At 43.2% G+C, this 16,390-nt stretch overlaps 1 protein-coding gene across 1 annotated transcript in view; it reads left to right on the top strand.

Moving 5' to 3' along the window:
• The first annotated feature begins 4,192 nt into the window (after window positions 1-4,192).
• The window catches only part of LOC149323971 (cyclin-dependent kinase 7), a 34,311-nt gene continuing 22,113 nt past the window's right edge, over window positions 4,193-16,390 (top strand). Inside the window, exons 1-3 of the mRNA XM_089494836.1 lie at window positions 4,193-4,333; window positions 9,225-9,288; window positions 12,353-12,555. Coding sequence (XP_089350962.1) covers window positions 4,202-4,333; window positions 9,225-9,288; window positions 12,353-12,555 — 399 coding nt within the window. The 5' untranslated portion in view covers window positions 4,193-4,201. The remainder of the gene's footprint in view (window positions 4,334-9,224; window positions 9,289-12,352; window positions 12,556-16,390) is intronic.

Raw genomic sequence — 16,390 nt, 5'->3', positions numbered from 1 at the left:
GGATCTTGTAGCACCTTTGAACTGCAGTCAGATGCCTTTGTCTATACAGTAATTGTAAAATACTTCAGTGCTTTTACAAAATATTATCTTTGTAGTTCTCCCATACCACCTCTGCTAGTTTTTGATCAACATAAAATTGTTCTGTGCACATTTAGCTAAAAGTAAGCCACAGTAGCCAGAGCAATATGCTCTGTATGCCCACTCACAAGTATATCATATTCACCAGGATCATTTTCCTCACTCAAAAGCAAGCCTCACTGCAAGGTATGATTAAACATTTACTGCAATGGAGAAAGTCCACTCTTGGAAGTGACTAATTCCATAGCTTTGAACCGTCTTATGTTCAGGATTCAGGTACAGAGTTTTTGGTGTATTTTTTTAAAGCTGCATGATTTCAGAGAAAACCGATGCTTTCATGAACCTAATAGGCACAGATTTTAGAAAAGCACAGAAATCTTTTTTTCTGTTGATAGTAATGCATTACACATGCCACCAGAAGGCTGGCGGTATAGAGGAACAGGGAGAGCAGTGTGGACTGGAATAAGTTCCTCTTCCCTACCTGTCCCCCTTTTATTTTAGAGCCACTTTCACCGGCTGACTGATCAGGGCAGTAAAATAAGCATCCCACCCACCCCCAAACCCAATCTTCTGGAGCAGATTTGTGGTAATTGAGATGGGTGTCTTTTGAAACTAGTTCCAAGATTCTCCATGCCTTGGCTCAGTCATTAATCAGAATGGAGACTGAAGCCAAGAAATCAGAAGACTAGGAGCGGGAAGAGCAGCAATGAAGGAATTAAGATCATGAAAGGCAAAGATATGTCACTAATATATCAGGATTGTCCAAGCCATTGTATTTCCCATTTCTCTGTATGGGTGTGAAAGCGGGACAGTAAAGAAAGCTGCTAGGAAGAAAATCAACTCATTTGAAATGCACTGGAGAAGAGTGCTCTGAATACCGTGTGTAGCGAGAACCACCCAAACTGCTTATTTTTCCCTTTTTAGAATTCACTTTCGGATGGTACTGAATAATGTGCTTACTTATTTCAAATCCAGACAGGCTTGTAAGTAATTAACCATAAAACTTTATTTGAAAAACAGTTTAACAGTGTTTCACTTGTTCAGTTGGTACATTCACTTGTTATCGTTTCACTTTGCTGAACTTAGGTCCAAAATGCACTGCAGAAATAATCCAATGGGAGACTGCTTTAACTGCCGTGCTAGGGAATCTTGGGAATTGTAGTTTGTTGAGGCGCCAGAGTGCTCTGACAGAGAAAGCTAAACATCTCATGAAACTACAGTTCCCAGGATTTCCTAAAATTGAGCCAGGGCTGTCAAAGTAGCCTCAAGATGGATTGTTTCTGCAGTGTGTTTTGGACCTTAATTACACTTTGTAACTTCTCTCTCTCTCTCTCTCGAATTTCAGTTACTCTCACTTAGGACCCTCGCACCGTCCTTCTGACCTTATTTCTGTATTCATTTATCATTCTTTATTTATTTCTGTATTATTTCTTATTTCTCAGGCTAACCTATATCCCTCAGGATATCAGATCAGCAACTGCCTCACTTGGAGTGCGATAATAATGATTATTATTATTATTATTTATAGCCTGCCCAATCACAAGGAATCCGGACGGGTTACAACAATAAAAATAAAGAGAATAAAATAAAATAAATAAAATACAGTAAAATAAAACAGAGCGACGTGAGTTACACTAAAATTCATAGTTAGGCCTGATGGAAATTGGGCCTGTCTTTTTCACTCCCTCCTAGGTCTGATGATAACAGCTGGGGCAGAGGGAGGGCTCTTCTTGAGGAAAGAATATAATTTCATTAATTTTAATTTAATTCTTTTCATTAATTTAAGAAGAATTGGTGCACAGAGTGACATAGGTCACAGTAAACGGGGAGAGGAACTAGGTAGGGAAGGCCTGCCAGAAGAGATCTGTCCTAAGAGCCTTCTTAAAGGCTCCTTCGGCAGGTCATTCCATAGCTTCGGAGCAGCAATGGAAAAGGCTCTCTAGGTGACTGAAGTTAGCCTAGATTTTATTGGCTGAAGTAGATTCTTCCCCTTCTAGGACCTTAGAGTGTGGGACAGACAGTACGAAAGAAGGCAATCCCTTAAGTATTCTGGGCCCAAGCCATGTAGGGCTTTGAAGTAATCACCAACACCTTGTACTTTGCCCGGAAACTAATTGGCAATATTAGAACCGAGTCCTGAACTTGCTCCCTAGGACCCTATCAGACTCTGCCATAGAGCTAAGCCGTTCCCTTCCAAACGTCAGCTCTCACAGTCCCTAACCTCTGGACTTTCACACAACCAGATCCTAACTGTCTGGAAACAAACCCCAACTGTCACTAATGGAATTCTCCTCTTACCAGCCAACATTTTACTGACTCCTGATTGGCTGTTGCCAGCTGACTCCTGATTGGCTGTTGCTAGCCAGGCATAATTCTGCCCATGGAGAGATTCAGCCAAGGAATCCGTACGGCTCTAGTGTAGGGTGCATCTGCACTGTAGATATTAATGCAGTTTGATACCACTTTGGGTGTTGTAAGGGATCCTGGGATTTGTAGTTTTACAAGGTCATTGGCCTCCTTTGCCAGAGTGCAGCTGCCTGGCAAAACTACAAATCCTAAAATTTTGTAAGATAGAACCGTGGCAGTTAAAGTGATGTCAAACTGCATCATTTCTATAGCAAAAAAATGTGCTGGGCAGTTGATGACAGGAGCAGGGTGACCAGACATCCTCCCTTTCCAGGACATGTCAACCTTCTGTCCTCCATTTTGAGCACGGTTAAGAAGTGTGAATTTATTATCAGTGTTTTGAGCTTTTTTATTCTGTCATGTCCTTCATTTTTCCTTGAATTTTGGGGTGCCCTTGTCCTCCTTTGCTGTGAGGTCACCCTGTTTCCAGGACACGTCCTACATTTCAGCCTGCTGTCCAGGAGGAATTCCCAAATGTCCTCCATGGCTAAGAAGCGTGAGTTTACTTTTATATCACTGTTTTTTTAAAGCTTTTATTTGGTAATGTCCCCACATTTTTCTTGAATGTCCTACATTTTGAGGTGCTTTGTCCTCATCTGTGGTTATGACACCTGGTCACCTGGCACTGTGAAATGGAGGACATGACCAAATAAAAGCTCTAAACCCTCATCATATATCAATGTAAATTCATGCTTCTTAGCCATGGAGGACATTTGGGAATTTCTCCTCGACAGAAGGCTGAAATGTAGGGCACGTCTGGGAAAAGGAGGACACCTGGTCACCCTGGAAAGGCATTGTGAAATGTAGGACATTCAAGAAAAACGGAGGACATGATCAAAATATAAACTCTCCCAAGGATATCAATGCATACTTCTTTGCCATCTTCAAAAAGTAGGACGAAGGCACCCCCCGAAAAAAATGTAGGACATTTATGAAAATGGAGGACGTGACCCAACCGAAAGGCTCGAAACACTGATCTAAATTGACACTTCTTTTCCTTGCTGGAAATGGAGGACATTTTGACATTCCTCCTGGATAGAAATATAGGACATGTAGTGGAAAAGGAGGACCTCTGGCCACATTTAAGGAAGTAGATTTTAAGTCTAGGAAAGCTCATGCTGCCAACTTCTTTCTTTCAGTGAGTCTAAAAGGGGCTACAAGGTCTCTCTAGAGACTGATTCGAAAGACTAAAACACGGCTATAGTTTTGAACTCTGGTCGCCTTGCTCTCACTTCTTCAAGAAGAAGCCTAGGGCCCAATGGCAGCAGCACACATTGTAGGCCAAGCTCTTGCTGTTGCTAAGCAACAAGACACGCCCCTTTGTGGGGGCGTGGTTTTTCCTGGCCCCACTAGCCCTCAGGATTAGGAAGCCAAAGGCCTAATCGTGGCACACAGCTCAGGTCAAGCTCTTTATGGGGGCGTGGTTTTCCCTGACCTTTCTATGCTTTGAGTGGTCCCCAAACTGCTCTTTAAGGGCTTTTGGACTTCAGCTCCCAGAATCCTTTATTATTGGCCAACACGGCTGAGGCTTCTGGGAGCTGTAGTCCAAAATCTCTTAAAGGGCACAGTTTGCTTGGGCCTAATGGCACTACACAGCTCAGGCCAAGCTCTTGCTGTTGCTAGGCGGCCGGCAACCCCCCTTTGGGGGCGTGGTTTACACTAGCCCCGCCCACGAACCCTAGGACTTAATGGCGACACACAGCGCTCTCGTTATGCTATGCAGCAAGTCACGCCCCCTTCGAGTGGGGGAGTGGCTTACACTAGCCCCGCCCACGAACCCCGTTGGCCTTACCTGGGCGGGGGCGTCACCATGGGCAGCAAAATGGCGGCCGCCAGTAGGGTCGTTCAAGTAAGTCCTTCAGGCCAGGCTTCCTCGGCGGAGGCTGGGCGGCGGGGCTTCGTGTGCCGCAGAAGGGAGCGGCTCCGGACCCGGTTTCAGTGTTTAGGACCAGGGAGCCGGGCGAGGGAGTCCCAGGGAGCCACTGTCCTTGGAAGGGGAGAAGGGGCAAAGAGGGGGACAGTGGCTTGGCATTTGGGAAGCTGGACCCGAGGCGCCTTGGCCTGGCCGAGAGGGAACCTTCCTCGTTTTTGCCTTCTTTTCCATGTGGTTCATAATTGGCCGAACGTCATCGCCTCCCTCCCGGCTGTTTTTCCTCTCAGAACTACAAATCCCAGGAGGTTGCGTGTTCTGTCATGCCCTGGCTCAATGCTGTGGGATTCTGGGATTTGTAGTTTTTGAATCATTGTTACACTCGTCCCTCCACATTCGCTGGGGCCAGGGGCACAGGAAACCACAAGTAACAAAAACGCTGTGTTTACCTGGGAGAACAGCTCTCTAGGAATCTCTAGGTCACTGGTTCCCAAACTGTGCCCTTTAAGGGCTTTGGGACTTCAGCTCCCAGAATCCCGGACTGTTGGCCAACATGGCTGAGGCTTCTGGGAGCTGAAGTCCAAAGGCACAGTTTGAGGTCCTCTAGGTCCTCCAGTGGAACTCTGGTCAACATCTGCCAGACATTGACCATAGAACTGCGCTGCAGGAGCTACAAAGGCCAAGTGGAGTGTCCTCTCTAGGAATCTCTAGGTCTTTCAGGGCAACTTTTAGCTGAAGGTGACCATAGAGTTGCACTGGAGGAGGACCTAGATATTCCTAGAGAGGATACATTAATCAAATCCGTGAATAATCAGAGCCGCAAAAGTCAAAGCCCCAAATGTGGAGGGACAAATGTATTACAGTCGGCTCTTCCTATACACAGATTCAAGCATCCACGGTTTGAAAATGTTCAAAAAAGTATAAATATCAAATATCAAACCTTGATTTTCAATTTTTTATAAGGGACACCATTTTGCTATGTCACTATATTTAATGGGACTTGAACATACATGGATTTTGTTATCCACGGGGGATCTTGGAAGCAAACCCCAGCGTATAACAAGGGTCCACTGTACACTCATCCCTCCATATTTGCAGCTTTGACTTTTGTGTCTGGCAGATGTTGACACAGAGTTGCACTGGAGGACCTAGAGGTTCCTAGAGAGGTATCATCTCAGGTAAAAACATGATCCTTTTGCTATTTGCGGGTTTCCCCACATTCACAGGGGTCTTGTGTCCCTAACCCTAGCGAATATGGAGGGACAAGTGTATTTTATTTTCTTATCTCCTGCCTTTTCCCCATATAGGGGCTCAAGGTGGCGAACGGTACAATACAATTTAAAAACAATACAACATTAAAATGTATAAATATTTAAAAAAATTAAAAAACACACAATTAAACCATTTTAAAAAGTTAAAATCATTATGAGTTAAAATTAGAATATGTTAAAATATGTGAAATGTTTAGCCGTCTCTGGCGGAGAGTTCTGGAGTCACAACAAACTATAAATCCCAAGATTCCAGAGGATGGAGCCATGGCGGTTCAAGTGGTGTTAAACCGCGTCATTTCTGCAGTATAGATGCACCCTAAAACTCAGCAAGAAATGAGCAGGGCATTTGACAGGGGCAGGGTGACCAGGCACGTCCTCCTTTTCCAAGACAGGTCCTACATTTCAACATGTCCACCCATTTTGAGCACTACTAAAGGCCATAACACACTACAGAAATAATCCGTTTTCAGACCGCTACAAACTGCTCTGGCTCAGTGCTAGGGAATCCTGGGAACTGTAGTTTGTTGTGGCACCACAGCTCTTTCTGACAGAGAAGACTCGGGTTACAGACCGCCAAAAAGCGGTGGCCTGTACCCGCCCCTTTCCCTGGTGTATCGGGGCCTCAGTGGCCAGAATGGCAGCTGCTGAGGCCTCAATCCGCTGCTTTCCGGGCCGCGGGGAAGCAGCAAAAGGCCACTTCCCCGCAGCCTGGAAAGGGGTGTCCTTGGGGCTTCAAGTTTGGCCTCTTTCTCCTCTGCATCGCTTGGCCCCTTTCTCCTCTGCGTCGCTGGCGCAGCTGTCTGAAGGCTGCGCCCAGCGACGCAAACCAGGAAGGAGCTCCGAAACGGAGCGATGGTGTCACATCCACGCCGCCTCATTTGGAGGTGGCGCGTTCGTGACACCATCATGGCGGCGGCCGTGTGGAACGGCCGCCGCCATTTTGTGCGCGCAGAGCACGTACTAGGGTTAGGGGGTGCAGAAGCACCACCCCTTCCTAACCCTAGTACGCGCTCGTCGCGTACTAATATGGCGGTGTGTAACCCGCTCTAATGTCTCCCAAAACTACCTTTCCCAGGATTCTCTAGCATTGAGCCAGGGCAGTTAAAGCAGTTTCAAACTGGATTATTTCTGCAATGTGTTTTTGGCCCTAAGAAGCAGGCATTTATATGAGATTTTTAACTTTTACTTTGTAATGTCTTCCACTTTTCTGGAATGTCCTACTTTTTGCAGTGGCCTGTCCTCCTTTGCTGTTAGGACACCTGATCATCATGTTCAAGGGTAAACATCAAGATGAATTAATCTGGATTTTTTTAAACCCACAGTGTTGTTTTTGTTGTTGTTGTTGTTGTAGGTCTCCAGGTCATTCTGGTCCCTAAGGCCAGGTGACCATAGGGCCTCCTTTTCCAGGGCATGTCCTTCGTTTTACCTTTCTGTCCAGGAGGAATTTCAAAAAGCCCTCCATTTAGAGCATGACTAAGAAGCATGAATTTATATGTATATGAACGTTTTTAGCTTTTATTTGGTCATATTAAAGGAGTCCTTGTAGCACAGTGGTTAAATGCCAGTCCTGCAACCACAACATTATGAGTTCAGTCCCAGGGCTCCAAAGTTCACTCAGCCTTCTAGCCTTTTCGTAGGGTTTACACATTGTAAACCACTTAGAGAGTGCTGAGTTTGGAATTAAGTAGTACAGAAATGTAAATGCTATTGCATGTCTTACATTTTTCTTATATGGCCTACATTTTACGGTGCCTTGTCCTCTTTTGCTGTTAGGAAATCTGGTTACTCTGGCAAAAAATGCTTAAACCTCAAAATTTGGAGGTAAAGTAACTAGAGCAGAATTCCATGTTGTTGAGATTATTATTTTTTTAAAATAAATTACTACTGCATCCTCTTGCTGTGAAACTCACTCCCAAATAAATCGATCAGAAGGTTGAAGCCCTCTGATCGATTGCAAAACATGGAGCCCGTATTGTGTTATTTATCTCAGGTTTTTCTACTGGAAAGGCAGCCTCTTTCCTTTAGATCAAACTGCCCAAAAGATGGACCATTAATCACTAGTGATAACCTCACTTGAAAGTCTTCAGTCCCTTCAGGCAAAAGGAAGCAAAGGATACATTGTTTAAAAAAACAACTTGATTGGTCTTCTTAACCTACACAAGAAACCAGCACTTTCACTCACTAAGAGTGTTTTGTCAGTTTTCTCCAATTCTAAAGTTTGTTGTGTGCCTTCAAGTTGTTTCTGACTTATGGTGGCCCTTTCACGAGGTTTTCTGGGAGTGAGAGTGTGTAACTCACCAAGGTTACCCAGTGGGTTTCCATGACCGTGCAGGAAATAAAACCCTGGTCTCCAAAGTCCTAGTCCTGTGCTAAAGCTACTATACCATGCTAACTCAATTCTAGAGTTGTTGTTGTTGTTGTTATTGTGTGCCTTCAACTCATTTCCGACTTATGGCGATCCTGAGGCAAGTCTATCATGGGGGTTTCTTGGCGAGATTTGTCCAGAGGAGGTTTGCCATTGCCTTTCTTGAGGCTGAAAGCATGTGACTTGCCCAAGGTCACCCAGTGGGTTTACATTGCTGAGCGGGGAATCGAACCCTTGTTGCCAGAGTGATAGTCCAATACTCAAACCACTTCGTCACACTGGATCTCCAGTTTTAGATGACATCTCTGTTATTATAGTACATTATACTTGAGCACAGAACATAGAAAGTGACACAACAAGGATCTCAACTGTCACCTGGCAGCAGCTATTTCATCAGGCCGCAGCACAAGGAGAGATGGCAAACAGGGCCCCATCTGTCCTCTCTGGTCAGAGAGAAATTTCTTCTGGCTCCTTTGCTGCCTGAACTGTTGCTTTTCGTGTTGATCCCTCTAACAATTTTGTAAATTTAAGAACTTCTGTCTCAGTTTTCCCTTTTTTCTCATCCCTACTCATCCATTTTGTGTTATGACTTTTAGACTGTAAGCTGAAAGTCAGGGACTGTCTTAGGGTTTGGTTTTTTAATATTCTGTAAGCAGCTCTTGGGAACCTTTTGGTTGAAGACCAGATTAAAAGCTATACATACATACATACATACATACATAGAGCAGCTGTGGACTATCACTTCTGAACCAGGGCAGTCAGACCTGCAGCACTTCTTGAGGGCTGATATTCACTTGTATGACTCCATAGATGTATGATTACCAGCATGCCCCCCCTCCCCATTCTTTCATCCTTTCCTAACTACAGCAGAACCCATTTTGATAAACACTTCTGGAAAATCCAATACATATAATTAACTCAGTATGAACATTGGATTCTGCATTAAACACTAGTTAACAATTCATGCAGATAAACCTGCTTCCTTTGGTAGTGCAGGAACTAATCTAGGAAGTGTGGATGAATTTGTTCTTGGATATCGTTAGAGTGTAAATTAACAAATGGATATTTGTCTGGAGTTAACGTGGTCATTTTAGTGTCAACTGTTCTGGCACTTGAAATGTAAATCTTCAAAAATCTTTGCATTCTGTTTTCAAGATGTTTGTAGAAATTCAGGCATATACATTTGTATGTTCACTTATGTTCCATTCCCATTTATTTGCCTGTTTTTCTCCAGGTGGTCAAGCCACATACACCATTAATTAAGTTTCCAGACAGAAAAAGTGCTCCCAGGCCTAAATGTAAGTATCTCTTTTGTAAACAAACATTCATTTTTTTATTTTGTAAACAAACATTCATTTTACACAGGCTTTTTCACAATAAGGATTAAGAAAGGTTCCTCACAACACAATCTTAGTCATGTCTATTAAGAAGTAAGGCCTGTTGAATTCAATGGGATATACTGCCAGAGAAGTGTGTGTAAGATTTCAGCCTTAGCCTGTTTTATTGGGAGGCTTAGATCAGAAATCAATTTGAGCTAACATTTACTGTTGCTTTAGACAAGGCTTTCAAAATGTATTGGATTACATTTCCTTGAATCTGTGATCATTTCCCATGCAGTCTGGACTGGTATTGTTTGGAGTTGATATCCACCATCATCTGGATGCCTAAGCTCAGGAGCCACTTCTTTAAACATAAGTCCAAAATTCCCCTTTTTGCTTTGGAAAAGTGAACAAATACTTGGATAATACAGGAGTAAAACTCCTAGCATGTGTGACAGAAATGGAAGATATATTATTCTGTCATAAGTAACACTAGAACTAAGGATACCAGTTCAAGTGTTTCATTTAAATGCAGTTAGTCATTAGTCTTCCATCAGTTGATAAATGGTACTCAGGCAATCTGCTGAAGACAGTCTGCATATTCCTGCAAACAGCCTCCATCCTACAGCCCATCACTGCCTAGACAAACATTCATTTTAGATAGGCTTCTATGGAACAAAAGGATCGTTCATTCTGAATTAGGCTGCTGCCGGATTACAAAATTAATGTAGTTTGACACTGCTTTAACTGTCATGGCTCCATCCTGTGGAATTCTGGGATTTGCAGTTTCTTGTGGCACCAGAGCTCTCTGACAGAGAAGGCTTGAATCTCACAAAACTACAAATCTCATAATACCATAGCATTGTGTTGTCAAGTATGGTTTTATATAAATTTTGGGTGCCATGCGGTCTGAAGCCATGACCCCTGACTGACCTCATTGCTAGCTGCCATTATCCCAAAAGCAAGCTGACCACGTAGCCAGCAACCCTTGCTAGGCATAGTCAAGGAAAAAAAGGTAGATTTAAACCTTTCAGCAGCAGTTCTGGGAGTTGCTATACCAGATTCGCAAGCTACCTGAGACAAGGAGGACAATAGCTATAATAAATAATAAATCAATCATTTATTTGTAGCCCGCTTTTCCTGGGTAGATCAAAGCGGGTAACATGGTTGTATACAATATACAAATTGTAACAACAATCAATCGATACAACAATATAAAAACAATTAAAACAAGGTTAAAAATACAAGCTAAAACATACAGACTAGCTGACTCAAAAGTGCATGTGCAGTGTGCAGTGGGGAGATAACAGATGTTACAATGTCTGGGGAAAGGCTTGTTCAAAGAGGAAGGTTTTTAACCTCTTCCTAAATTGGTCAAGGGAGGTGACTGAGTGGAGCTCGCCAGGAAGAGAGTTCCAGAGCTGTGGGGCCGAGATAGAATACGCCCTCTGAGCAGTTGCAGCATATTTTGTGTCTGGAATCCTCAACAGTTGCTTCCCGGCTGATCTGAGAGCGCGGGGCGGATTGTATGGGGAGAGGCGGTCCTCCAAGTACCCTGGGCCCAAGCCATTTAGGGCTTTATAGGTTATAACCAACACCTTGTATTGCACCCGGAAGCAAATAGGCAGCCAATGTAGATCTTTCAAGACGGGTGTTATGTGGCTGGTCCTGGAGAATCCAGTGACCAGTCTTGCTGCCATGTTCTGAACCAGTTGTAGCTTCCGAGTATAGTACAAGGGTTGCCCCATGTGGAGCACATTACAGAAATCCAACCGAGAGGTCACCAGAGCATGTACCACCGTTTCAAGGTCCCCCCGGCCCAGGTAGGGCCGCAGCTGGCGTATCAGCCGAAGCTGATAACAGGTGCTCCTGACCGTCGCATCCACCTGAGATGTAAGGTGGAGCGACGAGTCCAGAAGCATCCCCAGACTGTGAACGGAGTCCTTCAAGGGGAGCGTGACCCCGTTCAGGACAGGTGGACAAATATCCTTCCCTGGGCCTGGGGAACCTATCACGAGCACTTCCGTTTTCTCTGGATTCAAACTGAGTCTGTTTTCCCTCATCCAGCCCATTACCGACTCCAGACAGGCACCTAGAGGAGAGATGCCATCCCTGGTCACTGCATCAGTCGGAGACACAGAGAAACATATTTGGCTCCCTCCTTAATGAGCCAGTGATTAGATTAACGGCTCAACCATCAAGATATTTGCTCCCCCTGAATGAGTGGCAGACCTATGCTTTGTGTATCCATTGTGTAAGTTTCAGCTTAGACAAAGATAAGTCATCAAGCTTTTTGTCTGCCAGGCTGCCATAGCCTGAGGTTATGTTTAGCAGTATATAAGGACCCCAATTTTCGTCCTTCAGTAGGCTTGTAGAGCAAAAGTTCCGAGCCTCAGTTCCTTGCTTGTAGAGCATTTCACTCTGAGCTTGCATTCCTGAAGCCTTGTGCTCTGCTGAAATCACTTGAGCAAAGCCAAGCTCACTGTCTTTTCAGGCCTCTAGTTAGCTTTGCCCGCCGGAACTCAGCTCCTAGCCACTGCGGCCACCACTTTCTTTCCCCGTTCTCACGGCCATGTCTCACCATCCACCATCCCCAGTCTGTCGCCTTGGAGAAGACTTCGAAGGTAAATATTCCCAATGGTGCCTCTATCCTTTTCCTTTACTTCCGAACTCACCCCTCCCTTGCTTTGGCATTGAATGTGTGTGTGCGTGTGTGATCCCTTTTGTTGTGTGGCTTTAATAAATGTTCATATTTTAATTGCACCTCATTTGGCATCTGAGTCTCTGTCTCTTGGTATTGGACTAGATGACCTCTGGTATACACATAGGGACACGATCCTGCTGTGTGCATTGTTAGGATACACCTCTCGTATAATTCCCCTAATTCGATCCTTCCTAACAATTGAGCCATAGTAGTTAAAGCAGTCTCAAACTGCATTAATTTTGCAGTGTAGATGCAGCCTTAGGGTCTCCATAATAATGCATAAGGCAAATATTTTACCTATGTTAACTGGTTTTGAACTTTCTTGTCTTGCTATTGCAGTGCAGGAGCCTCTACAATCAAGAGTGCCACCACTTCATGCATCGTCCACAGAGATTTCTGCAGGAGGTCGACCACCATCCCATCAACATATTTCATTTAGTGGTAGAACACAAGGCACACCTGACACATTAGAATTAGTAAGAACGTTACCTCAGAAATACCGGAGGAAACTATTGTCAGCTGAAGAGATGGAATACATCCAAGTAAGTTCTATGACATTTTCCACTTGGTTGTTTCCTCTATTTATTTTATTAAAATATATATATTTACCTTTCACCCATAAATATCAGTCAGACTGGCCATTAAACAAAAGTGTAAGCAGTCACAAAATAAAGGCCTTGCACAAGAGACGATAATATCAGTATAGCATTCAGTTGCTGATAAAAGGGCTACAGTTCAAACAGTTCCAATAGCCTATTAGCCAGATAAATATAGCTGAAAAAAGAATTGGAATGATACACTAATAGCAAAATCCTTAGTAATGGAGCAACCACTGCCTGGTATGTTTAAAAAAAGGAAGGGATCATACACAGGTAGAACTCTCAAGGGAAGGAATCCTTCACCTAGGGCAAACGTTTGCCACATGGAGCACCAAATTAAAAACCACTTACGATCTTGGTTGCCAGATCATTTCATGTGGCAGCAGATGGTTCTTCATGGAGCCCTGTAAAATTTAAAACCAAAACTACAAATTACAGCACACCCGCACATACATGGGCTTGCCATATGAGGACTCAAGGTCATGCGGATGGCAAGCCCCCATAGAATGAATGGAATGCGTGCCAGTGCGGCATGCGGGAGAACACCCCATTCATACAAACAGGTCCTGTGTTGTTTGCCTTATGTGGGGGGTGGGGTCTGGAACAGATCCCCCACATATGACAAGGGCGGACTATATTCAGAAACAGAATGAAAGTCAACATAGATTTTTGAAAACAGATATAATGTATTCATACCAGAGGAGCTGTTCAGCCACCCACCTCCTGTATTTTGAAGCAATTGAAGTTTCCAAAGGATTTCAGAGATGCTTCCACTTACAGTATAGTACAGTATTCAATACTTAGTGCTACTCAGGCACAGGTAACTGGCAAGATCTTTCATTGTTTAAGAGAGGGAGCTGCTGAGTATCCCTGGGCTTGGGTGCTGTCTGAGTATCCAGCAATTCATAGGTCATTTTACATATCAAGAGTACCTCTTGTCTGGATTCATTTTTGTTGTATTCACCCACCCCATCTACCACATTGCTATTTTTGGCATCTGTTCAGGACATTAAGTGTGATACCTTGATTGAGTGAAAAAGACAACAGAATTGAGTGCACATTTGAATTATTGTTGTTGTTGTTGTTGTATTTATTATATTTATTTATATCCAACTTTCCCTCCAACCTGGCACACAAGGCATCTTACAAAATTTCAAACAGACACAGCTTTTTTAAAAAAAAAAACATACACCAGATTATAGGATAGCCTTCCTATGTGTGTGTTACTAACATGCAATCAATTGGAGTGGGATGGAATCATAGAGTTGGTAGAGTCGCTATGACCCATCAGGTTCAACCCTCCTGCTGAATGAAAGCCGTCCAGCTAGAGCATCCCCACAGTAGGACTATGTTGTTTAATTCCTGTTGAATATTTTAACAGAAATTCATGTTGCAGAACAAATATTCAGCAGCACTGCCTTCTGGAGCCTATCTACAGGTACAAATACAACCAGTGGAGCATAGGGTCTGCAGCTTCAATCTCTGATGGGTAATCCTATAAGACACTATACTGTCATTGGCATCAAAAGCCACTGAAAGGTATGGGAAAGTAAAGACGAGCAACCCCCCCGCCCCCCAATATGTTTCCCAGCTAAGCTTGTCAAGTAGGACAAGCAAGGCAGCTTCAGAATAAGGAAAATGTTTATATAGATTGAGATGGATCTTGATCGAGGTGGGCAAAGTGTACCCTTTTTCTGGAAAAACTAATGATCTGTTCAAGAAGCTCCAGAAGTGGCACCTCATCTTTTAAATAGCCCCCCTCCCTCATTTAATATTTAAAATAAAAAAATAGGCCATGTGTAATTTTTTTCCCATTTCTTCTCAGTCTGTGAAGCCCCTAGAAGATCCTGGGGGAAATTCTTCCCCAGGCCCTTCCAGGTTGCTCATTCTTAGTCCACATAATCCATATAAAGAATAGATGAAGTTGAGTTGTTGCCTCTCACTCCAGCACTTCCTGCAAAATAGTCTACTTTGTTAGTTAATATTTCTAGTAGCTTTGCAAAGTTGCTTTGACAGACCAGGCCATGTTCCAGGATATACAGGGAATATGAAGCATGCACTTTCTGAAGTTAACAGTGGTCAGTGGGATGGGACCTCAACACACATTGGTAGGACAGAAGAAGCAAAAATATATTGATGTACTGTAGCCAAGGGTCCGTTTAGGGGAATTTTATTATTAATGTTATTAGCTCAATATTGCAAGAGGAGGGCCTGCTACGATGGCCTTTGCAGAATCATCTCCCGATATGTATATGGAGTAGACCAGGGGATCCCAATAAATGGAACTGAGACAGACTTCTAGAATTAATAACCTATTTATTTATAAGGGGAAAAACACATACGATTCACTAGCATACACACACACACATACAAGGCTCAGGAAAAGCATAGGTTAGCATGGAATAGGATTTTAGGCATCACTGGGGTGATACATACCAGAATGTAGACTCCCTCCAGGAATCCAAATGGAATATGATGAGGATGGCATGAGGCTCAGCCATGGAATGACTGGCCAGGAGCCAGGATTCAAAGGGACATAGCTTCCCCCTGAAATCCAGACTGGCCCAGTGAACAGGCAAATCTGGGAGTATTTATAGGCAAAATCTTGCTTCTGGCAAAGGTGCTTGATGGTGAGAACAAAGGTGTTTAATTACTTGCTTTTCACCTGGATGTCCCTGTCTGATTGTCTTAGTGGTCTTAAGCTGCTCGGACAACAGACCCTGGGAGGGGGCAAGAGCCTCAGGGAAGGCAAATATTTGCTCTTCCTGGTCCTATGATAATCCTTTTATGCGACTCCTTAGATATGATGATGTGGGTGCCCCTTGGGTGTGTGTACATGTCCTCATGCCTTGCTGGCAATGGTGGACAGGCTATTAGAGTTCATCTAGGGGTCATTAAGGGTTATCATTTATACCAAAATTTATATGGAGCAGCATGGGTAACAGTACTAAACAGGAACCATTTTATAACTGTTAGTTTTACTTTGACTTTATATGTTGTAGGTTCTTTGTGATTACTCTTTACTCTTGGATATATTTTTGTTGTTGTTGTTTTCTACTGTCTCTAGTCATTTTCTTACTGGTATTTTTCCTTTTGATGTACGCTTCACAGAAAAACGACTAACATGCAGCTTAAAGCTACAATATTTTAACAGACAAAATCTGGTTTTGCTTATTAATGTTTATTCATGGCAGAAGCTGAATCATGAAAACAATTCTGTGAAGGAATTTTTTGGTAAAGAACATCTGTGTGAAGTAAAAGTTAGCGCAATATTCATTGTGATCTATGTATGTGGTAGAGCATGTCCCTGTTTGCTAATCAAAGTGTGTACATATTTGTGATCAGTTCAGAATTGCTTCATAAGAAGTAAGGTAGAGATAGGAGTTACAGTACAACTACAACCCGTTTTTTTTAAAAAAAAAAATACATATACACACACAGAGGCAGCTCAATTAGAAATTTTGCTTTGGATAGTTTCCAAAATTGAAACATTGTAACAGAATAATAGATAGTTGTTTTTGTTTATAAATGAAAGGGGCATATTTTTTTATATCCCTGACTTGATCTTCCAACTATTTGATACTTGTAAAGATTTCTTGCAATTCCATTATCATGAGACACTATGAAAGACAGTGTTTCAAAAAGTATCAGTACAGAGAGAAATTTTAAAAAATCAACCGCAGGATTGTGATGCCCTCAAGTGGTTGAACATTTTCAGTGCTGTGGTGTTACCCTAAATGTCTGGGGTTAGTCATGCCTCCACTAGCAGTTGCAATCT

Source organism: Sceloporus occidentalis, unplaced genomic scaffold (assembly GCF_023333645.1).
Source record: "Sceloporus occidentalis isolate IW3139 unplaced genomic scaffold, rSceOcc1.0.p SCAF_1, whole genome shotgun sequence".
NCBI lineage: Eukaryota > Metazoa > Chordata > Lepidosauria > Squamata > Phrynosomatidae > Sceloporus > Sceloporus occidentalis.
The sequence above is the reverse complement of the archived record's forward strand: the minus strand, read 5'-3'. Positions and strand labels throughout refer to the sequence as shown.